The sequence below is a fragment of the Mytilus californianus genome, unplaced genomic scaffold (assembly GCF_021869535.1).
Source record: "Mytilus californianus isolate M0D057914Y unplaced genomic scaffold, xbMytCali1.0.p SCAF_8, whole genome shotgun sequence".
NCBI classification, from domain to species: domain Eukaryota; kingdom Metazoa; phylum Mollusca; class Bivalvia; order Mytilida; family Mytilidae; genus Mytilus; species Mytilus californianus.
Genome location: NW_026262734.1, coordinates 16,362,230 through 16,389,811, shown reverse-complemented (window position 1 = coordinate 16,389,811; position 27,582 = coordinate 16,362,230). Strand labels below are relative to the sequence as shown.

The window sequence follows — 27,582 nt, the reverse complement described above, 5'->3', positions numbered from 1 at the left end:
CATGATGAGATAACGAAGCAATAATTTTCATTACCAATACAATAGAAAGGTTTCTCACTGATCAGGTTACAACTGTGCCAACATGTACTTTTCTGAGGATAAAGATACGATACAATCACAACCTTTTTTTCTTGCCTTTATAAAGCCACAAATACCAAAATTGTATGTTATTCTATATAACTAGCTAAAGATAAATGTATCCTAAATTTACAATAATAAAAATAAATATGATAAAAACTATAAACAGAGGAAAAAGACATAATATAAATACATGTCAATCAGTTCTGAATGTTAAAACACTGACTACAGGTCATTATAATAATCAGAAACAATATCAGGAGGTCTAAAATACACAACATATATACTTATTTAAAATAGCTGAATGATATAATTGCACTAGAATTAAATGAACTTATTTAATCTTTTGTGATGTTTCTTACTTTTTAGCACTATACCTGAATATCAAAAAGTACAGATGTTGCATATCTTTTCTGACAAAAAAGGCTAAATTGATAATTATCACGACAGTTCAGCTGCCTTGCATCTTCAAATGGTGCAATAAAAGACATTGGTAATGCTCAGTCGCAGTTATTTCAGGAAACAACAAGTGAATCTGTGAGCTACTGCTCACTTATGATACCCTCGCCCGCTGAAAGTATAAGGTAAACAAGAAGTTGTTGAGTGATGAATCTGAAAACTCATCACACGGTATAGCTGACTCATATAAACCCTGAAACCAAATTTCAGAAATCCTTGTAATGTAGTACCTGAGAAAGATGCGACGAAAAATATTCATGGGACGGACAGACTGACTGACTGACCGACTGACGGATGGAATGACAGATGGACGGATGGATGGATGGATGGACGGACGATCAGACAGTGGTAAAACAGTGTACCCCCACTTTTTAAAGCGGGGTTTTAAAACATCTTTCATGATTAAGATGGGATCAATTGCAAAGTTATGATAGCTGGTTTTCTAATAATTATCTAACCATAATCATAACCAATAATCTTCAATGTGCACTTTTTAGATACCAAAGGACCAGGTTCACTTTTGTCAAAATACAGAATTTCAACTTTATCATAAAATATTTTTTTTAAAAGCCATACATTGGTTCTAAAAGTCTTAATGCTTGGTAAAAAAACTTGCTCATAAAAGTACATTATAGGCTCAAAGTGAGCACATTTTGGAGATGTTATCAAAAAACTTAAATTAGGACATTTTTTCAATTTTCTGCTGAAAACTTTTATTAATTATAAAAATTGGTCCAAAACTTACATTACAACATAAAAAATTCTTAATTTAGGGGTCATAACTACTAAAATAATAATAACACCGATGTATTTCAAAAACACATTGCAATTTTGTATAATATATATTCTGTATTTCAATCAAGTCTTAAAAATCTGTGAACTTAAGACACTGTGTATCACTCACACTATCACATTTCCATGTTCAGTGAACCATGCAATCTTGTTTAAAACCTTTAGTTAGTTGGGATGTTTAACGTCCTACACAACAACTTAACGTTGGACGGATTTTCATAACACTAATTAGGCGCATGTTAAAAAAAAGTTCATACCTTAATTGACCTTTGTACATGTGCTAAAATTTTGGATGATGTGACCAAATCTTCCTGCAAAACTCTAAACAGTTACAGGACGGACAAACATACAGACAAAAAAATGCACAAACTGAAAAATATAATGCCCTGTACTTTTGTAGTTTGGGCAAATTAAAGATATTGAAAGGATTCAGTCTTTTTTGCCATACAAAGCTCTATATTTTCTAGTCTTTTTCTCAAGTCTATCAATAGTTGCTTGTAGAGTGAGCTGAATGTCTGAGGTATTAGAGCTATCTGAATCTGACCTATCAAATCGACTAGAACAATCACAACGAGTGATGTATCGGCTGGTTGATGTGGAAATCTCCCGAGTTTGAACACTTGGTCTGGATGAAGCTAAATCTACATCTGTTTGAATCCCCATTTCTTGTAGGGATTGCTCATTTTCAGAATCTGTCTGAACTTCAACATCTTTGTGAAATGTATTGTAGACCCTTTGTAAATTTGGTCCACTAAGGGATAAATTTGGTCCACTGAAAGACTGCCTGCGACTACTTGAAGCTTCTGGAGTATTGTTAAAAAAACATTGAATCTTATCTGAGTCAAGAGATGTATTTTCAGGTTGAGCTTCATACTGAGTTCCACAGTCTTTTGCTAAATAAAACAAGTTTCCATCATCCACATTTACGAGTTTTTGAAATAGATATTCATAGTCAGTAAATCTGATGATTGGAGACAGAGTACCATCATCTGCTTGGATGCACATATCTTGACACTGAAGGTTTGGAATCTCAATTTCAATTGAATTTTTCTGTAGCACATGGTTCACTTGACTAATATATGTTTTTTCCATAGTTGAAAATTCGACTTTCTCATTACTCTCTACAATAGATTTGGTTGGTAGACTATCCCCTCTTCTCAGAAATTCCTTAGGATGATTTATCTTTTCCTCCAGGGTGGCCGAAAAATCATGTAACAATGAATCTTTGTGATTTAAATCGTCCATGTCAATGCTATCTGTGACGTTTTCCAAACTATCGTTTTGATTATCTAATCCAACTTCAATAACTGTAACTGGGGAAGAAGGCATCGGTGAAATGGATAAACTAGATGATGACCTCCGTCGTGATGGCTTATCATCACTCTCCCAACCAAGAAAATTTGGAGTCAAATGAGACAAAAGTCTAGGTGCTGTATGTTTTGAATCTGTATCATTTAAAACAACACTTATCATAGCAGGCTCTACGTGTAACTCATTACGATGGTTTCCTAGAATTTCATCGATTTCAATACTTTCATTTGACATAGTATTATTTTCTACGCAGATGCTAGGCACATTTTGATTAATATCATCTCCCTCTATTTTGAAGCCTTTTTCTTTCTCTGGACTTTTATTTTCATTTTCTGTATCAATCAAATAGGTATTAATGTCACAGTCTGTAAAATTTGAATCCCCAACTGACCCTCGGGTACTTGATGATACTGACCCTCGTGTACTTGATGACACGCTCGGATCTGACGTAGAATTTTCAGAAGGACTTTTAGTTGATTCATTCGATTGGCTATCCATGTGTAATTTTGCCTTAATCAACTTATTTTTAATAGCTGAAATTTCATCTTCTTCATTAAGAGGCTCTAAATAAATAGGAAGTGACTTCTGTCTTGCCCTTGCAAACTGTTTACGTTTGAAGTCCATTGCTTTTTCTTTGTTTTCCGCCTCTCTTCTCCGGGAATCATTTCCGTATTTATCTTTATTTACAGAAGAAATCACACTGTCTGATTGAAGTAAATCTCTAAGCTTTTGAATACTAGATTGTCTTTCTGCAATAACTTTTTCTTCAATAAGCAATGCTTGCTTTGGATTCACATTAAATGTGTTTAATTTAGAATTTGATCCTGTTCTAGACAGGGATGAAATACTGCTTCTAGATGTCAAATCCATTTCCGGAGAAGAATCAGAGCTTGTTATCTCTGAGGTTTGTCTTGTGAAATTGTTACGTTGATGCAGATGAACTGGTTGATAGTACAGTTCTTGTTGAGCTTTTAGATACATTTCTTGCTGTTTCTGAATGATTTTTTGTTTCCAGTCTTGTGCAAATCTAGCAGGAAGAAAATTCTCTACATCATCTCCAAATCCAAGATTCATAAGCACTTGATCAGGTGGTGGTTGTCCTGAAGACATAGGAGGAAAATATGGAGGATTTGACTGGACAGGAAATGGGAAACTTGGCTGCCCAGGATACCCATGAGGCATTGGAGTTGGAAATATCATTTGATCATTATTAGCATTAAATGATGTCCAATGGGAGGATACTTGTTTGCCATGATTTCTGTCTGTTGAATCCATTCTGCCACTTGATGACATGCTTTCAGGATCAAAGTGACTTGATGTCAGAGAGCTGGATAAGAAAGAATCATTACTTGTTGACTGAAGATACTGAGCTCTTTTGGCTGTCTTGTCAAATGATTCTCGGGAACTTTTTGAACTACTTGATTTTTCTGATGGAGATCTACTCCCAGTACTTTCTGGTTTTTTATTAAAGGTATATTTTGCAAATGGTATTTCTTCCTCTTCATCATCCGGAAGAATGAGGTCACCTCGTGAATCTGTCCTATCTTGTTTACTCCCAGCACGTCCAATTCTTTGTTTAGGTAATAAATTCAAACTTTCTGCATCCTCAAATAGCTTTTCTAACAGTGGACTATAATATGCATTTTCTGGGAAAAAATTTTGTGACCCTTCTGCACTGTTAATCAAACTTGTCAAAGATGATGCTCTTGAATCAGAAAAGTTTCCATCCTGACTAGCTGACCGAGATAATCCTGACAGAGAAAATGTACTGAGACTACTAGGACTTGAGTATGGTTGATTGTACCCATCAAAACTTGATTGACGAGAAAATTTGGAATCATATGACGCAGAGTTAATACTATCTATCTCGTCAAAGGTAGAACTTCTAGTCAACTGGTCCCGACTTCTGGTAGAAAATGAATCACTAGAACTGATTGGATAATTCTTGTAATCAACACTATCCCTTTTCCTCCTGCAAATATAGAAGAGAAAAATGTAACTAAATCATATTAATGATGATATTCTAATGTTTATTTATATGCAATGTAACTAAATCATATTAATGATGATATTCTAATGTTTATTTATATGCGATGTAATTAAATCATATTAATGATGATATTCTAATGTTTATTTATATGTGATGTAACTAAATCATATTACCGGTAATGATTATATTCTGATGTGTATTTATATGCGATGTAACTAAAGCAAACTAATGATTATATTCTGTTGTGTATTTATATGCGATGTAACTAAAGCATACTTATGATTATATTCTGCTGTTTATTTATATGTGATGTAACTAAATCATATTAATGATTTTATTCTGCTGTTTATGTCATGTCTGCATGTTCTTATTGTCAGAATATTCTGATTGTCTATAATTGTCTGATTGTTCTGATTGTCTGATTGTCTGATTGTCGTGAATGTTCTGATTGTTCTGATTGTTCTGATTGTCTGACTGTTCTGATTGTCTGATTGTTCTGATTATCTGATTGTTCTGATTGTCTGATTGTTCTGATTGTATGATTGTACTGAATGGTCTGATTGTTCTGATTGTTCTAATTGTGTGATTGTCTGATTGTTACATGATTTATTACTTATAATGATAGCTATTATAATCACTATTTGTTGAAGCGGATTACTGAGAGGTAACAATCAAGGTAAAGTAAAGCATCTAAACAATTATATTTTCAACAGCAAACAGTTTTTTGAATATCTTCTGTAACAAATTGCTAAGACTTGACACTTTAATTGTATTAGACAAGTCTGTTCTAAAATATGACCATACATTTCATGAAGAGATTTATTGCTATAGGTATATATAAGCTAGGACATTAGATGTTCTTTCCTTTTGTTTTCCAAAACATTTTCAGATTTCATTTCAGTTTAAAACAAAACTAGATTTCAATATTCTTGCAACATCATACTCTTCTTTAAACATGTATTAAAATAACGAGGATGAATTGCAATGAGTGTATTGATTTTACCATGATCAATATTTAATATCAAGACCTAACATTAAATCTAATATGTTGAATTACACAGTATAGAGATCAGAAAACTAAAAGTTCTAACTACAAACTATTACAATTACTCTACCTGCAAGCTATTATCCCTGATAAATACTAAACATCATGTAAAGAGTTTATATGTATAATCAATTTTGAAATCAGAATGTTTCATTTCTAGTAGCTAAGAATTGGTTGCAAACATCAATTCTTGACATTGTTTCTATTTCAAGCTCATACAGTTTCTGTTTCAAGGTCATACAGTTTCTATTTCAATATCATACAATTTCTATTTCAAGGTCATACAGTTTCTATAATGTCATACAGTTTCTATTTCAAGGTCATACAGTTTCTAGTTCAATGTCATACAGTTACTATTTCATGATCATACAGTTTCTAGTTCAATGTCTTACAGTTTCTGTTTCAAGGTCATACAGTTTCTATTTCAATATCATACAGTTACTATTTCATGGTCATACAGTTTCTAGTTCAATGTCATACAGTTTTTGTTTCAAGGTCATACAGTTTCTATTCAAACACAACAGTAACTAGAAGTGTAATTACGTCTTAAGTAGGTCAACTGTATTGGAAGTTATATGCTATCTCCTAATCATCAAGATGCTTGTGCCAAAGTATAATAAATTTTAAAGACGATTTGAAAATGAAATTGATTTTTAAAAACTTTTAACCCAGGACTGTAACTAAATATTACCTTAAAAAAAACAGTTCTTTTCTCAGTTAAATATGAAAAAATAAAAAAATATTTATTTTACATTTAAATTTTGCCATGGATGCGGTCTCTAGATCATGAAGAAACTTTTTGTCCAAGTTTTGTAAAATTTCATAAAGGATTGACAAAGCTTAGTAATGTCTAAAAAAAACTTAAACTAAAGACTGAACTGAAATGCAGACCAAGATATGTAACTGATGTACCCAATAGTCTCACAGGAGATTTTTCATAAAGTTAAGAAGGTTCCTATCAGAAAAATAGGAATTTATCCAGAAGTGTTTCAGTTTGTGTCTACAATAACATATGCACAATGCTTCAAGTATGCTTTACCAGGTAGCAAAATATTGAACGTGAAAAACCGCAAAATGTTTACTTTTAAAGTAAGAATCTGCTTTCATTGTAGCTAATTGAATACCGATTAACTCCTTACTGTAAATTACTTTTACATCAAATTTCCATTACTAAGAAAAATGAATGAATTTTGATGTTGACATTAGATGGAGTCCTTAGTTTAATAACCAATCTCTGGTTTATATTAACACATTATTGGTGATATATTGGAATTTACCAGGAAAATGATTAATATAAGTATTTCCAGCCTTTATATAACAGGATTAAAGGGAAAGTCAATGAGATAACAACCCAAGAATAAATGTATACCAAAAAGGAAAACTTGCACATAATTCTTTTACTGTGCAGATTTCTAAAGCTTTGTCCTTGCACAAATCAGTAAATGGTTTGCCAAGAACCTGTTTGGAATCATATCTTCAAACTGACATACTTGCAAAATGTTTTAGTCTTTTGCTAGTAAAAGTTGTTGGTGTGAAGCAGAGTAATACAAAATATTCTTATAAAAAATTTCACGGTAAAATTTCATGAAGTCTGAAGATGTCCTGTGTATTTGAAAATTGATTTTAATCAACCATGTACTCACTATCAATTTTAAATTTAGACCCTGCATCTACCTTAATAGTTGTGCTTTTTTTTAAATTTCTAAATCAAATCAGTGGTAAAAAGTCAGGGCTTAGAAACTTCTTTTTTTTTTAATTCTTGATAAAAACTTGTACACATCCTCAAAAATAATTATTCAATTATTGGAGCATTATAATAATTTTATTTAGTCCTATGAAGATTTGACTAATCTATTTCAATCTAAAAAAAAAAAAAAAAAATTCAAAAGTTGTTTTAAAGTTAAACTGCTACCTGCTAGTATGACATAATATCTAATTTTAATATTCAATTTTACTCAAACAGTTCAGATCCTATGCATATAACTTCCATACTCTCAGTGGTGGATTCAGGATAGGGCGTAGAGGGTGTTTGCCCCCTTTAATCTCCCAAAAGAACAAAAAATTCATGCTCCTCACAATGTATATGACTTTTTAGCATAAAGTTGTCCAAAAACTTTCGGTATCCAATCAGTTTTATGGAATTACGCCCAAATTTCAATACTTCTGGATCTGCCCCCAGCTCTAATATGTTTGTCCAGGCTACAAATATAACACTTGCATTATTTTATACTTACATATGTACCATATGAGAATGCAGACCAAATGCTAATCTGGTCTGATTCATAGTTATTAACTTTTAAAAAAATGCTTGTTTGTAATTGCAATCATTGATGGAGGAACAAAATTGCAAGATTAAAGATTATGTGATTATCATTTAAGAAAGGCCAAATATAAATATGGCATTTTCTTTGCAATGATTAATTATACATTTCTCACAAAAATAGCTATATTAAGTATATTTTTTCCAGTTCCTGAATATTTAAGAATAAACAGCTATACTACTTCTTTATACTGTATCGTCCTGAATATGCATGAAATACTTGCCACTGGACGTTAAGCAACCAACAATCAATCAATCTTTATACTGTATAACATTTATTGGTAAATCTATGAAATATGATGAAATGAACAAAACAGTTATATATTAGATATTACAAATTTTCCAATAAACACATATCTATGCAAATTCAATGTGATTAAAATGACATGTAGGGTGAACGTCAATGAGACAGCTACCCAACAACACAAAAAAAAAATCACATATCTGAGATATAGATTTTAACATAAATATTGCTGAAAACATGTTGAATACTCAATTGATATAAAATGAAAGGTGACTTACTTGAGATAGTAAGGATGACTTTTATAAAATCCATGAAGATTAGTATACTTTTTACGGCTCATTTCATGACAGATTTAAACCAATGTTATTCAAATACAAATCAATGATTAAATTCAGGTATCTCACGGGGAAAAATGACAGAAAACCATGGAAACTATCATGTGCTAATTGACCAATAATACTGAGAATGTTCAATATTGAATAGTTAACTATTTACTTTGAAAAACATCAGGTGTCCTCAGAAAATTGTAGGTAATTTTACACCTATCTAATTAAGCAAAGAGCAAATATAAAACAATATATCCTACCTTACCACATGATGAAACTTATAGCTATACAACAAAGAAAAACTAACAATCTTTGACAAGAATTAAGTAATTTCTTCAGGAACTCCTTATTGCAGATTTTTTTTTGTGATTTCATTATGCATCCACATTTAGTGCACAGATTATAACTCATGCATCAAGACAAACGCAAATAATTTCAATGTCTACAGTATATCTCTCTACTTTTGTAGTAAATGTCTCTACTTTTGAATTCTAAAATTTTGAATAATTTCTTAAGACATGAGATGCTAGACCCTTGTCACTTTGGTTAAAAAAAAGGTTTTAGTACATGTATATAATTTATTCATAAGGACATGTGACTTAGATGTGAAATTTGTAAAAAAATAAACTTAGTGTCTATAGCTATAAATAGAAGTTTCAAATGTTTCCTATTTTTAAATCTCAAAGAAGGGAGATTTTGAAATAAAAATAAGGAGATGTTGTATGATTGTCATTAAGACAACTGTCCATTTGAGACCACAGGACTTGGATGTCAGCAACTATAGGGCACCCTATGACCTTCAACAATGAGCAAAACCCACATCATAAAGTAAGCTATTAAAGACTTCATCATGACAAAATATAAAACAATTCAAACAAGAAAACCAATGGCCTGATATATGCTGATTAAACAATAAACATTAAACAAATATGACAGACAGCAACCAATGAGAACCAATTAATTGCAGGCTCCTGACTTGGGACTGGCACATGCTTGTGAGCCTTCAACCTCCCTTAAGCTGGTAGTGGTTAGGACTGAGAAATTAATCTTACAAAAACTTTTTTGTGAGTTGTATTTATACTGATGTGTCAAATAATAGTTGTTTTCAAGTTCATTTAAATTTGACACACAATTGCCATCGTCATTTGGCATTGTAATTGGACATATATTTAGTATATATAAAGAAACCCAGAAAGGTTGTATGGAGATGATGACATTTTGAGAAATTCTTTATCAATACATGTACTGTAATTTCAGAAATTATTGCGTGCATTTATTATTGCGATTTTGTCATTTTAGACTTAAATGCCATTTTAACTTTTGCGATATTGAAAAAGTCTTGTTTAATTCATATGAAAATTTTCAAAATGCGAGTTTAAATTATTGCGATTATAACCCTGTCGCATTTTTCGAAATAATAAAAACATCGCAATAATTTCTGAATTTACAGTATATAATTTTGAATGTTTTATAGAAAGGGGTTCATACTGTCTTTCACTAAGACAAGGTTCTTATATGCTGTAAAAGGTGGTTAAGTTCCATAAACTTATTGTGTTATTAGGAAAGTGTAATAAGATTTTGTGAGTGTCGATTCCTCAAGTTTCTGTTAATTTAATGTGCTGTATTTTGTATGTTTCAAATGTAGATATATTTATTATATAAATCAAATTTGTAATGTTTTCTGGAATTTTCCTAATAACAAGAAAATGGATAAACTAGACAGCTTATTCTCATGTGTATCATAACACAAAAACTTTTTTATTTCTATGTCAACCTTTATTTCCTGAACAAAAGACATCACAATTAAATAGACATCACAATTAAATAAACATCACAATAAATAAGATGTTAACCTGATTTCTACTGAACAAGTACCTGTTTACATGACAAAATATAATGCTGACCTGATTTCTACTGAACAAGTACCTGTTTACAGGACAACATATAATGCTGACCTGATTTCTACTGAACAAGTACCTGTTTACATGACAAAATATAATGTTGACCTGATATCTACTGAATGAGTACCTGTTAACATGACAAAATATAATGCTGACATGATTTCTACTGAACAAGTACCTGTTTACATGACAAAATATAATGCTGACCTGATTTCTAACTGAACAAGTACCTGTTTACATGACAAAATATAATGCTGACCTGATTTTTACTGAACAAGTACCTGTTTACATGACAAAATATAATGCTGACCTGATTTCTACTGAACAAGTACCTGTTTACATGACAAAATATAATGCTGACCTGATTTTCACTGAACAAGTACCTGTTTACATGACAAAATATAATGCTGACCTGATTTCTACTGAACAAGTACCTGTTTACATGACAAAATATAATGCTGACCTGATTTTTACTGAACAAGTACCTGTTTACATGACAAAATATAATGCTGACCTGATTTTTACTGAACAAGTACCTGTTTACATGACAAAATATAATGCTGACCTGATTTCTACTGAACAAGTACCTGTTTTACATGATAAAATATAATGCTGACCTGATTTCTACTGAACAAGTACCTGTTTACATGATAAAATATAATGCTGACCTGATTTTTACTGAACAAGTACCTGTTTGACATGATAAAATATAATGCTGACCTGGTTTCTACTGAACAAGTACCTGTTTACATGACAAAATATAATGCTGACCTGATTTTTACTGAACAAGTACCTGTTAACATGACAAAATATAATGCTGACCTGATATCTACTGAACAAGTACCTGTTTACATGGCAAAATATAATGCTGACCTGATTTTTACTGAACAAGTACCTGTTTACATGACAAAATATAATGCTGACCTGATTTTTACTGAACAAGTACCTGTTTACATGACAAAATATAATGCTGATCTGATTTTTAACTGAACAAGTACCTGTTTACATGATAAATTATAATGCTGACCTGATTTTTACTGAACAAGTACCTGTTTGACATGATAAAATATAATGCTGACCTGATTTCTACTGAACAAGTACCTGTTTACATGACAAAATATAATGCTGACCTGATTTCTAACTGAACAAGTACCTGTTTACATGACAAAATATAATGCTGACCTGATTTTTACTGAACAAGTACCTGTTTACATGACAAAATATAATGCTGACCTGATTTCTACTGAACAAGTACCTGTTTACATGACAAAATATAATGCTGACCTGATTTTCACTGAACAAGTACCTGTTTACATGACAAAATATAATGCTGACCTGATTTCTACTGAACAAGTACCTGTTTACATGACAAAATATAATGCTGACCTGATTTTTACTGAACAAGTACCTGTTTACATGACAAAATATAATGCTGACCTGATTTTCACTGAACAAGTACCTGTTTACATGACAAAATATAATGCTGACCTGATTTTTACTGAACAAGTACCTGTTTACATGACAAAATATAATGCTGACCTGATTTCTACTGAACAAGTACCTGTTTAACATGATAAAATATAATGCTGACCTGATTTCTACTGAACAAGTACCTGTTTACATGATAAAATATAATGCTGACCTGATTTTTACTGAACAAGTACCTGTTTGACATGATAAAATATAATGCTGACCAGGTTTCTACTGAACAAGTACCTGTTTACATGACAAAATATAATGCTGACCTGATTTTTACTGAACAAGTACCTGTTAACATGACAAAATATAATGCTGAACTGATATCTACTGAACAAGTACCTGTTTACATGGCAAAATATAATGCTGACCTGATTTTTACTGAACAAGTACCTGTTTACATGACAAAATATAATGCTGACCTGATTTTTACTGAACAAGTACCTGTTTACATGACAAAATATAATGCTGATCTGATTTTTAACTGAACAAGTACCTGTTTACATGATAAAATATAATGATGACCTGATTTTTACTTAACAAGTACCTGTTTGACATGATAAAATATAATGCTGACCTGATTTCTACGGAACAAGTACCTGTTTACATGACAAAATATAATGCTGACCTGATTTTTACTGAACAAGTACCTGTTAACATGACAAAATATAATGCTGACCTGATTTCTACTGAACAAGTACCTGTTTACATGACAAAATATAATGCTGACCTGATTTCTACTGAACAAGTACCTGTTTACATGACAAAATATATGCTGACCTGATTTCTACTGAACTCTTAGATGCATGATTTTTTTATTAGTTGTTAGTGGCTTTGAACTAGCTGTCAGTAACTGCGAGTACTTTCAGATCTGTACTTAGTGTCTTTTTGTTGTTTGGATGTACAAGTACCTTACGACATTCACTTGTATTTGTAGTATTTGTATTTTTATCTATCTGATGAGTTAAGCCTCTTTCAACTGATTGTTATAGTTCGTTCTTATGTTGTACTGTTACACCACTGTCCCAGGTTAGGGGAGGATTGGGATCCCTCTAACATGTTTAACCCCGCCACATTCTGTATGTATGTGCCTGTCCCAAGTCAGGAGCCTGTAATTCAGTGGTTGTCGTTTGTTTATGTGTTACATATTTGTTTTTCGTTCATTTTTTGTACATAAATTAAGCCGTTAGTTTTCTCGTTTGAATTGTTTTACATTGTCATTTCGGGGCCTTTTATAGCTGACTGTGCGGTATGGGCTTTGCTCATTGTTGAAGGCCGTACGGTGACCTATAGTTGTTAATTTCTGTGTCATTTGGTCTCTTGTGGAGAGTTGTCTCATTGGCAATCATACCACATCTTCTTTTTTATAAGTACCTGTTAACATGACAAAATATAATGCTGACCTATAAATTGTACCTCCATCATCCATTATCAACGACATCACTGATGCGTAACATTAACAGCACAATCTACTTGGAAAAAACACTTCAACATATTCAAACAATGAATTCAGAAATCCTTGCATCTAACTTCTATATTTAATAGACTTGACAGGTGATTAAATATCATATCACATCCAATTATTACTATCCAGAGATTGCTTTCAGGTAAAAATTACATTTCCATGGAAACTTTTTTTTTATTTGATTGCAATAACATTTACTTTTGTCTGTGAGCAATGATATGAATCAAGAAGGTTTAAGATATTGGGAGGCTAAAAGGAGGACATCAAATCTTATAATATTCATATTTACATTAAAGCTAACTGTCAACACTGCAGCTTCAATGAAGTATTTAATTACAATTGCAATCCATGATTTTTTTGTGTTCCAAATGTATTTGTTTTCTTAAAGCCAGGTTGGCTCTATAATTTCAGAACTCCACCCTTTAATGTACCGGTAAATATTTTCAAGTAATCTTTGATTCCAAATCTACATTTCAGGTTCACAGAAAACTTTATGGAAATTTGTTCATGAAATTATGGTTCTTTTTTTATCAATGACAGTTCTTTATCAGAATAAGGTGTCTGGAAGGTGTGGCATTTCTTCCAATGAACTGTCATCTTTGTCAGCTAGCTAGTTTAAAATCCAGGTCAACATGTTGATTAAAACTGAGCTTTAAATTCTTATCAAATCAATATAAATATGGATGCAGAAATATTACATACTGGGTTGACCAGTTTTGATTTACTCTGATTTCTTAGGTACTTGATTTACTAGAGTAAAAATGGAATGGTACAAGTTACTCTGAAACATCATCATTTTGACCTTTTGACCCAAGTCCAGTTCAACCCTACACTTAGGCAGGTTTAGCCAAGTACAGTAAAAATGTAAGAAGATGGATAATTGAAGTAGGAAAAAATTGGAAAATGATTTTTCGTCAAATTAAAAATTTGTCATATTTCCTTCTGTGTAATAAATGGAATTATAACCAAATTCATTGACCCAATAAGTAACCAAAAAGTCACCAGAGGTATTGTTGAGATAGAACTTGATAAAGGTGTCCTTGATATAGATACCACATCATAGTCTACTATTCAGCCACTGGTAAAAAAAACATGTGTAAACTCTCTATACCAGACATATACATGTCACAAAAAATACTTTATTTAATTTGCGTTTTAGGGCCTACCATTTAACCTATAAAAGAAAGGACCATGCATATTTTTTCTTATTTGATCTTAAAGTGAAAAAATAGATTTAATGTTAATTGCGTCTATCAATTCTTAAATTAATTCATTATTATTCGTGGGATACAAAATCTCATGGGTTTCCCAGAACCCCCAATCTAAATGTTCAACAAAGTACACATTTTCTATAGGCTTGTATGCAGACTTTGGCAAAACCATCATATCAAATATCCACAAAAATACAATATTTCCTCAATCCATGAACATTGGTACCCATGAAAATGAATAAATCCACAGTGCCCAATTTTAAAGGATTTACTTGGCTATCAAGTTACCAATATTTAAGTATGCATGCACAGTTCTATAAAATGTTCTCATGACCATTTTCTCAGGTAGCCCGAGATAATCAAATTGAGTTCAACCCTTGATGTTAAACATTTATTTAACCATGTTATTTTAGAAATCACCAGTAATCAAACATAAAAAGACAAAACTTGAATATCATAAAGTGGATGATATATCAAATGAAAGAGTTATAGACATCTATTCTTCTGACACGTAAATTGATTTTTCATTTCTTTATTTTTTTACAATTTATTCAATTCAAAGTTTTATTCCAAGTCTATATTTAGTACACTACATAAACTAAGACCTGATATCATGGGAACATAACAATGATTTTTTTATAAATAACATTAACAAAATTAAATTTACTTACATTAAAAAAATGCCAAATTTCCCTAATGTTTCTCTTGTTCTTTAGGAGATAAAATGGTGTATCCAGTAAAGACAAGCATGAAATACAATATCGTTCTTTAGGAGATAAAATGGTGTATCCAGTAAAGACAAGCATAAAATACAATATCGTTCTCCAAGTAATTATAAAGTTATTGACATATGATATGAGAAGGCTTTTGTATTATCTATTCTCATTGAACTTTGTTTTTCACACACAATACTAATTGTTTAGATCAATCAGAAAATCATTCCAGTTCTGATCAGCTCACATTGACATATAAATTAGCATTGACTCAGATGATGAATGTGTAACTGCAAGCAATCCTGTAACTCTGTATAGAAAGAGGACTTATTGATGTGATATGAACCCACAATAACGAGCTTGGTGTTTCACATGCTTGGTAAGAGTACATAGGAAGATGTATGCACAAAAGACAATGTGGGGTATATTTTGATGAGATAGGAACCAAGCAACACAAAAAAGAATCCCAAAAGACATCAAACAGGTCTTTCACAATAGACAGGTGTCTATACAATATTTAAAGCTCCTAATCCCCCTGAGTCTACAATCAATTTAACAGAGACATTCAAAGATCTGTCATTAACATGTAGCTCTACCTTGAAATATCATTCTCAAACCCTTTTTGCTATTATTCTAATAGCTATATAATTATTTGCTCAAGTAAATTTTTCTGTTTGTTTCTCTCTAACATGATTGACATATGAACTCCCACAATCTAATCTGATAAAGTGTAAAAATGAATACAAATGGGTTTTACACTAAAAGGTCCGGGTACACAGTTATCGTCCTTTGATTTTCGTTGTCCACGAATATAGTCCCTAGTGTGGACAGTGTGTTACTTGTTGATTTTTTTTATACCCCTTCCAAATTTATTTCTCCATGTTTTATGACTCAAATAGTAAGTAGGGGGGTGAAATGACACTGTAAAATAATTTGGGTCATGAATTTTAAAGTAAAGTAGTGATTTGGTCCAGCTGAAAAATGTTAAAAATTAGCACTTCGGAAGCTGTCAAAAGATTTGAAGACCCCCTTAACATGAAATTGTCCATATTTTGAGTTAGAGCCGATGAAGTTTTCTATAATTTTGATATAATTTGTCCCAAAAGTAGTACAACACACTGTAAAAATATTATTGAGAAAGCGCAGGTGGGATTTTTTTAATTTTCATTTATTGTCTAAAAGAAATGCACTACGAAATAACTGTGTACTCGGACCTAAGAGGTGAAATCAGGAAATATAGAATCTGTACTTTGGCAACTTCCCTGAATGATTTGATGGTGTCAATTTATCAAATAGCATAAAATTAAAGGATTTAAACTTTTATTTGATAGAATTTCTGCAAAAATGACCAATTTTGGCATTTTATGGTCAAAATAAGCATTTCATAGCTTTTTCAATTTTGATGCATAAGTGGCATTCTGACTTTCTATCTGACAGGTTTTTATGTGTCAATATTTGTGTTTCTATGCTTCAATCCAGTTGTATTACTCATTTGTGAACTCTGAATCTACAGAAAAGAAGATTATCTCAGACAATATGTGCAAAATGTGTTGTATATATGATCCTCGTCTAACGCCCTGTTTGGATCAAGTTAAGTGTAAGGAGCTTGGAACATAAAAGTTGAAGTCCATTATAAAGACCTCACTAAATTTGTATAAAAAGCACTTAACAATGTCTTTTGTACCTGTTTTATGTCACATAATATCTTTCTTTTCTTCTGTAGGATAGCAAGTGGTTCAAATATAAGCCTGTTGAGACTAAAATTGCATGCATGTTTTTCACTAAAAAGTGAAAAATCTTTGTATCAGACCATACTGTCTGCAAAAAAAGTTAAATGCAAGAGTCTTTTTGTGCTCAGATTTATTGTATCATGTCACCTGAGTATAGAAATGATAGAAAAGACACAAAATTTTATTTCCTATAGCTTCAATATGCATTTTTAAATGTAAATATGTGATACGGCCTAAATTGACCCTAAATTATTTTCGGTCTTACTTGGCCTAAGACCCTTTTAAACTAATGTGATATGTTATTTGTAAGTTTTCTTTCCATTTAAAGTACATTAAATACATATGTAAGGATTATTTATAACCAAAAAGCTTTACAAATTTAAAATTGCTGGAAAATATTACATCTTCATGTAAGGCCCCCCTTCATTGGAAAACCTCCATTTTTAGCCACAGGCTCATATAAATTTGACTTTTTAATAATTATGGTAAGACTGATAAATCAAATGAGTACTCTATTGCTTTTAATACATAATATTTTATATATTAAGGCATTTCAAAAGTATTTTTTTGCAATATTTTAATTTTTTAAGCCCCAAATGTTGATAGTTGAAAATTTTCAATTTTGACGTCTAAATTTAACACGCAAAGTTGAATATAGAATTAGTCATATTGTCTATAATATATATCTTATTGCCATGAAACTTTGTAAGCAGTCTTATAATTTAATAAGCTTTGGTCATACCAAGTTTCATTAAGATTGGTCAACTTTTTCTACCCTATTAGGTCCGGGTACACAGTTATCGTCCTTTGATTTTCGTTGTCCACGAATATAGTCCCTAGTGTGGACAGTGTGTTACTTGTTGATTTTTTTTATACCCCTTCCAAATTTATTTCTCCATGTTTTATGACTCAAATAGTAAGTAGGGGGGTGAAATGACACTGTAAAATAATTTGGGTCATGAATTTTAAAGTAAAGTAGTGATTTGGTCCAGCTGAAAAATGTTAAAAATTAGCACTTCGGAAGCTGTCAAAAGATTTGAAGACCCCCTTAACATGAAATTGTCCATATTTTGAGTTAGAGCCGATGAAGTTTTCTATAATTTTGATATAATTTGTCCCAAAAGTAGTACAACACACTGTAAAAATATTATTGAGAAAGCGCAGGTGGGATTTTTTTAATTTTCATTTATTGTCTAAAAGAAATGCACTACGAAATAACTGTGTACTCGGACCTAAAATGTATGTAAAGAGTATGGATCATATTACAGCCTTGAATTTAACAACTCCCATGAAAATAATCAATCTGCAATGATTTTCTAATTCATCTGTGCCAAAGCTGGTGTAAAACTTTAACATTTATTTCATTCAACTCTGTTGAGAAATGTAGGTGTGAAATGTAGAAATGATGACAAAAGAGCACTTATAATGTCAATATCTATATTATTCATATTTCCAAGGGAAATAACCTCTCAATAAATAATTGATCAGCCCAGATTTTCAAGCTTGTTTAAAATATTTCTAATTTAAAGAAATCTGATAACTGTAGGTGTGAGAGTGCTGACAATGTTAATTACCATATAATTTACATTTCCAAGAGACATAACTCTCCTAAAAATAATTGATCCACCATGATTTTTGCACTGATCCAAGATATTGCTGGTGTGAACCTTTGACATTATTTTATTAACTTTAATAAAAAAAAAATGACCACAAAAGTAAGCTAACTATGTCTTTTTCTATATTATTTACATTTCCAAGGGGCTTAACTCCCCTATGTTTTACTGAAAAGGCCTGTTTTTTCAAACTCAAACACAAATTTTGATGTTTATCATAAAATTATCAACTTTGGTGACAAGTGTTGCTTTCTAAGTTTGAAATCTTTTCCTTACAGTTATACTGATGTATATTGTGCAGAATATTTTTTTTTATCAAGAACTATAAACTTATAATGCTTTCTGAGAAAAGTGTGATGAAAATAATTGTGGAATAAACAGATGGACAGATTGACAAGGTAATTGCAGTATAGCCCCACTTTAGACAAGGTAATTGCAGTATAGCCTCACTTTAGACAAGGTAATTGCAGAATAGCCTCACTTTAGACAAGGTAATTGCAGTACAGCCCCACTTTAGACAAGGTAATTGTAGTATAGCCCCACTTGAGACAAGGTAATTACAGTATAGCCCCACTTGAGACAAGGTAATTGCTGTATAGCCCCACTTGAGACAAGGTAATTGCAGTATAGCCCACTTGAGACAAGGTAATTGCAGTACAGCCCCACTTTAGACAAGGTAATTGCAGTAAAGCCCCACTTGAGACAAGGTATTTGCAGTATAGAGATATAAGAAGATGTGGTATGAGTGCCAAGGAGACAACTCTCCATCCAAGTCAAAATTTATAAAAGGAAACCATTATAGGTCAAAGTACAACTTCAACACGAAGCCTTGGTATATCCCCACTTTAGACAAGGTATTTGCAGTATAACCCCACTTTTAAAAAAATCAAAGGTATTTGCAGTATAGCCCCACTTTAAAAAAAAATCAAAATCTGACAGAAAAGAGAAGATTTCAGGTAGTTCTTGAAAATCTGATCGAAAATATATAACTTTAAGTGAAGCTTAATGTTATCACCTATGTATTTCTGAATCAATACAGACCTACAAAAATGTACAACACAACACAGGTATTGTATATAAAATGACATTCTCTGAATCTTGTCTTTAAAAAAAAGTGTAATTACTTTTACTCTCAGGTAAAAACATCACAAATACTTACATTTCTGATTTTATATTTCCCCATTAGGAAGAAAAAATCATAAAATTTGTATGAACATGAGCCATTTATTGTCATTAGTTCTCTGTCTCATCATTATTCCTTAAGAAACCTGTCACATAAACAGAACGAACACGTTTATTTCTGTCAAGAAAACTAGCCTACAGTTTATATCCCAGAAAACACTTTCATAAATAAATCAATTCTTAATCAGCATGCTTCGTGTATTTTAACTGGAATTTGTGAATAGTATCAATATATAAGTTTTTGTATAATCAGATTTTATGTTTATCTGGTTAAATCATTGATGACATCAATGCAAAATAATACGGGAACATGCATGCTGGATAAAACAGAAAGGTGTAACATTTATTCATTGAGACAACCTTTCAGGGGAATTGCAGAAAAAGTAGTTTTTGAAAAAAGAGAGGATTTCTTTTTATGTATTTGTATAAATGTTTTATGTTGACTTATCTTCTGGAATGCCAGAAATAATATAGAAGGAGACCATTTGAATCTCCTTTTAATGCTGTTTACTTAAAACTTCCTTTGATCTTCCTGTATGATAATTTACCATTTTGCTGCTACAGTGATATGGGTTTTTCTCAATTGTGAAGAAAGAACACTAATGACATAATAAGCCAATGTCAACGATGTTGTCTATGAAAATAGCCATAAACAGATTATTAATAGTCTTTTCCAACTTATTGATGTTTTTCGGCTGCATCTCATCGCAAGGCTATCTCCCATCCATGAGATTGTAAACAAGAAACTCCCTCTCGTTTGAAGAACAATCAATAAAATTGAATTATTCACCTTTGGGGAGAATCTAGGTTATTGTAAGACAAAATATGTCTAATCACTAATAAGAATTGAATGTGATAATCACTGAGTTAGATTTCTAAATTCCTTGCTTACAAGATAACATTCTCTAGGAAGACATATCACTCTACTCAGAGACATTATTTGGACTCAGAGCATACCAGCATTTGCTTTTACTGAGACCACAGTGGCACTTAACTTTATATGATCCTCATAAAAAAATCATTAGCAAGCATCAAATAATGTGATACATCAAGGCAGATAACTCCATTTGATGTCAGTTTTTGCCATATTGGCCAACTTAAAACTATACATCAAATAGGTAGGTTATGAAGTGTTTTCACTTGAATATAGGGTGGAAAGACAGAAAATAAGATAGGGTAGATAGATTGCCTTGCTACATGCCACCTTCTACAGCTATTAACCCATCAAAGTGCTGCTGCAAGAATTTGTTATCATGCATTTAGGATGGCACTCTACAAATACAGGGCAGCAGAGTTAATGTATCATTCCAGTCACACATATTTATACATGTAAAACAGCCAAAATGGACACTCTATCAGCTTATGTCTTACTGTCAGACAAGGAGAAGTCCAGTCACACATATTTATACATGTAAAACAGCCAAAATGGACACTCTATCAGCTTAGGTCTAACTGTCAGACAAGGAGAAGTCCAGTCACACATATTTATACATGTAAAACAGACAAAATGGACACTCTATCAGCTTAGATCTAACTGTCAGATAAGGAGAAGTCCAGTCACACATATTTATACATGTAAAACAGACAAAATGGACACTCTATCAACTTAGGTTTAACTGTCAGACAAGGAGAAGTCCAGGTAACATTATTTATATACACAAGTCATGGGAAGCACCATGAAACAAAATCCTTGGCAATTTGTTTAATACATGAACATTTATTCTTTAATTAATTTTCATCTTTAAATTTCTAATTTTTATCTAATGATGACAAGAATTGTTAAGACATCCCTACTGAAAGCCAAAACTCACACACATAACCCTATTGGTTTATATGATATTTTCAAGTTTTAGAATACTTGATTTGAAATTGCCTAAAAAAGGTTAAATTCACCAAAACATGTCTGACTAAAGTTAAAATCAATCTAAAGTACTTACGTGACTTGATACTTAAGACATACTTCTAATAATCAAATTTGAAGCTCTAAAACAATACTTTTATTTTTTTACAACCTTGGAATTCAAACCTCTACATCAAAAGTTTTTCTTTAATCTCTCCTGATATTTTAGTAAATCTTATTTGGAAAGTTTATTGATTTCAGGGAAAAAAATTCAGCAGATTTATAAAAAGATCAAATGAAATTAAATAAATCAACGACATTGAAATATTTTTAAATCTAGTGAGGACTATATCTTCATTCTTTATTCTTTCCAGTAATAAAATGCAGTTTCTACTTGCAATCAAAGAATACAACAAGAATAAGAGATTGGAAGTCTCAAAGCTTGAATCCTTTGTTTCCAAAGATTTATAAAAAAAATTTCAAATAATGGTATATGGGAGATGAAATACTTTCAACCAACAAACTTTTGCAAATGATTTTAAAGGAAAAATAAATTAAATGTATAAATTGTTGCTCATATGTAAAACATGGATTCCCTCTCATTTGAATACATCAACAATGTTGAAAATTGCGAAAACTGAATCATCAATGCAATGCTAACTAAAATGGGCTTAATGCCAAAAAAGTATCTGCAAAATTGGTTAACAATATATATGTCCATGGAAACATTTGGAAGTTCAGGTAAAAGACCTTTACATTTTGTATTTACAAATATGAAATAGATATAGGAAGATGTGGTATTAGTGCCAATGAGAGAACTCTCCATCCAAGTAAAAATTTATAAAAGTAAACTATTATAGGTCAAAGTACGGCCTTCAACACGGAGCATTGGCTCACCGAACAGCAAGCTATAAAGAGCCCCAAAAATTACTAGTGTAAAATCAAAGTATACTTGGAGAAAAAATACAATTTTTTGAGTTTTTTTTATGAGATTCAAAATGAACATTTCATTTCAATGAAGGAATGTAGAACTTTAGAACTACTGTTTAGTTCAAATCAAAATCAAAATTTAACATTCTTTTTACAAAAAATGACAAAACGAAATATGTTGTACCCACAATGTTCTTATAAACCTTATTATTAGACCTCAAATTGTTGGTTTTTATTTTTTGGTTATAATCTTGATTCTTTATCACCTCATGAGATCAGTCACACTCTTTATAAATCTATCTAAACTACCAGATAACTCAAAGATAACAGATAATAAATGTTTATTTGCAAACAAACCATTACCGCAAAAAAACAACCTAAAACATTTTAGCGTAAAAACAATGATTATTTTTAAAGACCAACAACAATTTTACACAGGCATAGCACCTATAAAGGCTGAGAGGGCTTTAGCTATATCATTTGTTGGGCTATCTTAACTACTGTAAATTCGGAAATTACTGCGATGTTTTTATTATTGCGAAAAATGTGATAGGTTAGTAATTGCAATAATTTAAACTCGCATTTGGGATTTTTTTTATCTGCATGAAGCAATAATAAATGCACACAATAATTTCTGAATTTACAGTATACAAAATTAGAGTTTGGAAAATAAATTGTTGACACAGATATGTCTTACCTGTGAAATCTAATCACAAACAATCACTGCTGATGACAGAAACAGCATGCATGTCACTTCAATGACTTTCATGGCATGCAAGACAAAACTGAACTACTTTTTTAACAAATGCTATGACAAAGCTTTTGTCTCTAATCTACATATAAAACTTACCTATATCTTGATTGGGTGTCTTTAATCGAGTTATTTTTAGAGATCCAGGCCTCTATATTCTCAGTCTTTTCTTCAAAACAAATGACTTTTCCATCTGCAGTATATTCTTCAAAACGGATCTGCATATCTATAGGAATTTTTGTCTCATAATCTTCACAGAAAATGTCAAAAACCTCATCCTCTAGGGTATCGTCATCCGATTTACCCCCACTTAAGGTCGTAGTACTGGCACTTCCCCCGCTCATTAGGGGAAATATTATTATAACAATGTGATTCAACTTTAAATCATTGACTATAACAACACATGTGATTAACCATACACCTGGGATTATCTTAATCCATCGCTAATTGTTAATAGCTTCTAAGATAATCTTTTAGGGAATTGCATGTCAGAAAGCATATCATATTTATATATATCATATTTTGCTAAAATAAAAGTGCAGATCCTTATCAATTTTGTCTTAAAAGGTTTTAATTATCATTTTTTCATGGATAAAATTGATAAATTGAGTGGCTTTAGACAATAAAATTACCTTTTTGGCCTCAAAAACCTATTTACACAAATGTACATCTAACTATGATATTTTTCACACTCAACGCATTCTCATGTTAAAATATCTGTATAGCAGATAATGATTACAAATATATATGATCTACAATTGTCCTTGTGACCATAAAAAATCAATAGTGAAAAACCTCTCTTAAGAACAAATAACATGGAAACATACAATGCATAGACATCAAATTCCATAGATACTAATTGTAGACTTATAAAACATATTATTACAATTGTCAAAAATTGTTAATGTTACAGCATTTTTTAAATGCAAAATACTGTGTTTCACAAATTAACACCAAATTTCATGTTATGTTACATACAAGGACAGTTAACCAAAATTATGTTTTTATATGTATGTTAATACAAGGTCAGTTAACCAAAGTTTTGTTATCAAAAGTAAAGTGGCATTTCTCTACTATGAAAATTCCTAATGACTAGGAATAAATATATACAGGTATACACTCTATAGAAGGTTACATTCAAACACATTCATGAGCTAAATTAATTCTTTGCCCCCTGGTCAATTCTGTTTCCATCTTATGAACAGCATAAAAATTTCAGGTGTTGAAACCAAAATAAAGCTTTGGTGCAAAAGGAAAATGTAAAGTGGTGTCATATGAAGCAAGTCATTTCATCTGAGAAATATTTATACCAATATCTATAAGCTCTTTAAATAGCTATAGGTATAATTCAAATTATACTGACCGGATACAAGAAATTCTGTTTTAAAGGTGAAAAAAGTTAATTTAAAAGTGTGATTTTTTTTTTTAATCTCTAAAAGGTGGTTGACAATTGACTTCTTACATTCATTCAATTAGAGTTTGTTTTTTAAATTGAATTTACCACATTGAATTTGGTATTTCAAATATACCATGTGTAGCTTAATTCATTTCAAAGAAAACATGGGGAGTTTATCTATCTACTCGTTGGGATGTGCTCATCATATGGAACAGCACTAAATAAAAACTTTATACGGGTAATGTTAAATCTTTATGCTTCCATTGTAGAAAGTTTTACTAAACGATTGGCAGATAAAACTGTTCAGATGTGACTTTTTATTTTCGCAGATATAATCTGCTTCAAGGAGAAATAATTACAAACTATCGGGATGTCAACAGAGCTCTTGTAGTAATATACTTGGATTTTTGAGAACTCTGCCATCAAATAGTTCAGAACTTCCATGAAAGGTCCTAATAAAAGGAATGATTGCGTTGTTATATTGACAACTAAGGTTCTTGTACTAGGATAAAAACTCAAGTGTACCCAATAATTCAGTTTTGTGAAAAGGCCCTCATAAAGGGATGACAACAGAGCATCATAACTTCAAATAATACAACATGTACTTGAGAGGTCCACAAAGGGGATATAGTAGGGTGTTCTTCCTTTATACACCTACCTGTTGTTATGGTCTCTTGGCGAGGATTGGGCTTCACCATTTATCATTTCTTTTCTTCTGTCTCTCAGTCTCACATCATTCTCTGATTGACTTCTCTCTCGTTCATTCTTACGATCTGAAAAATCAAAAACTGTACCTTCTCTGTTCGTACATTTCACTATTCAAACATGACACATTAAACCTGTTTATCATTGTACATGTATATGTTTACCAATTTTTGTAATGTTTCAACTCCTTTTAAAAATCTTAGAAAGTGTTTTATTAATTTATATTTTTCTCTCAAATTTAAACTAAATGCATAAATTTACATATTTGGATAAATAACAATGAAAACATTACAATTTTTGCATTAGAGACCACAAGACATCTACCATTTTGTGTGCAAAAATTAAAATGTCCTTGCATAAAAAGATCTGATCTCTCATCACATCTTACAATGATAAAAAAATGTTTGCATAGAAATCCTCCACAACGAAATATTAAGGAAAAACAGTTGCAGCATGTGACCCTAAGTCTGCATTTATTTTCAATAATTGTGATTTTTCATTTATTGCTGCAAGAAGTTACAAAACAGTTCTCACATTGTGTGTCCCCTCTAACTGAAATTATTCAACCCACCATTGCTAAAAAGTCTGATAAAAGCAAAAAAAGGTGCAAAGATAAAAACATACTGACCAAGATTTGTATCGTACAAAAAGAAGTTGTCTAGCAAGCCACAAACTTTTTACAGCCAATATAATATGTCTTAATAATTGTATATCATTTTATTTTTAAGGAATTTTATTCTTTGACAACAAAATAGGGTATAAATAACCCAAAATTCCAACTACCATTACAGAAGCAGAGTTTACTGAATAATTTACAAATACACCACACACAAGTGCCCACACATTTAAAGATGTGATTGTTATTCTCCTTAAAGGGAGATAATTTGTGATTGTTATCCTCTTCAAAAGGAGATAATTCAACCAAAAACTTACCAAAGATAGAGATATGCCCTTGTAGGATCATTGCTGTTAGTATTTAAAATTTAATGGTTAATATATTTCCATTTAGATGGTTATGTTTCGGACAGTATTGTTTAAGAAACATAAATTCTTGCTGATTATATGTAGACATCATGTAAAGATAAAACAACGCATAGACATATACATATATTCTTTTCATTCAAAGTTTCAATTTAAGGCTTATCTAGCTCACAAGAAAAAAATATTGATTTCATTTTTGTAAGTTATGAATAGAGATTTATAGAAATTGAGGAAGGAGTAAGGTCTTGAGGCCTAAGTCTAGCTCTATAAATTGACCTATACATGTATTACATTTGTACTCATTCTAAAAAATAAATTTAATACTATATCAAAATTCCGAAATTTGAATTTAAACTTACAAGGAAGTGTGACCTGTAGTATCTCCTTGACTTTGGCATGTAAAGGATCGTTATCTGTAACATCTGTTTCACTGTCCATCTGATTCACAATCAAATCTTTAAACCGGAACTCAAAGTCTTCTGTCCTGACAGACTCTGCATCGCTGACATAGATTGGTTTACGCAGTGAATTGTAAGGTGACAAGTGGTGATTGTTAGTAGGTTTTTGTTTGTTATAAACAGGTGGTGAGGAATTAGACCCTGTAAGGATAGAATACACAGTTTTATATGCTTTAGCATACAGTTTTTGGATGAACACAGGACGCTGTGATTGGTTGGGAAGTAAAGTGCCATTTTCACGCTTTTTGGATAAAATAGATTTTACATTAGCTTCTATAACAGAGTCTGGACCTACAATGGAAGGAAAACATATTTTTTTAATACAACAACAAAACAAGAGTACACACGCTGAAATGTCTCACCTGTTTTACTTATTATTCAATTCATGTTGAAAGTCTGTAATATGAAGGTTTTACTAAAAGTATCACATAAACTTTACATTATTAATATTAAATGAAAATGAGGTCACAGTCAGATGAACCATGCCAGACAGACATGTACACTGTACAATCATTCCATACACCAAATATCATGGTCCTATCACTAATAGTACCTGAGAAACAGATCAAACCACAGAATCTTAACATTGACCAATGAACCATGAAAATGAGGTCAAGGTCATATGAACCCTGCCAGATAGACATGTACACCTTACAATTATTCCA

The 27,582-nt window shown here is 31.4% G+C and overlaps 1 protein-coding gene across 15 annotated transcripts in view; it reads right to left on the bottom strand.

Annotated features, from left to right (window-relative positions):
- LOC127712359 (myosin-4-like) overlaps positions 1-27,582 on the bottom strand; it is a 127,069-nt gene that overhangs the window by 47,018 nt on the left and 52,469 nt on the right. For 14 of the 15 annotated variants that reach the window (XM_052218738.1, XM_052218734.1, XM_052218733.1 and 11 more), the window contains 3 exons: positions 26,819-27,058; positions 26,412-26,444; positions 25,432-25,546 (listed from right to left, as the gene is read on the bottom strand). In XM_052218738.1, the coding sequence (XP_052074698.1) occupies positions 25,432-25,546; positions 26,412-26,444; positions 26,819-27,058 (388 nt within the window). The remainder of the gene's footprint in view (positions 1-25,431; positions 25,547-26,411; positions 26,445-26,818; positions 27,059-27,582) is intronic. The other variant, XM_052218736.1, reaches the window with a different exon arrangement.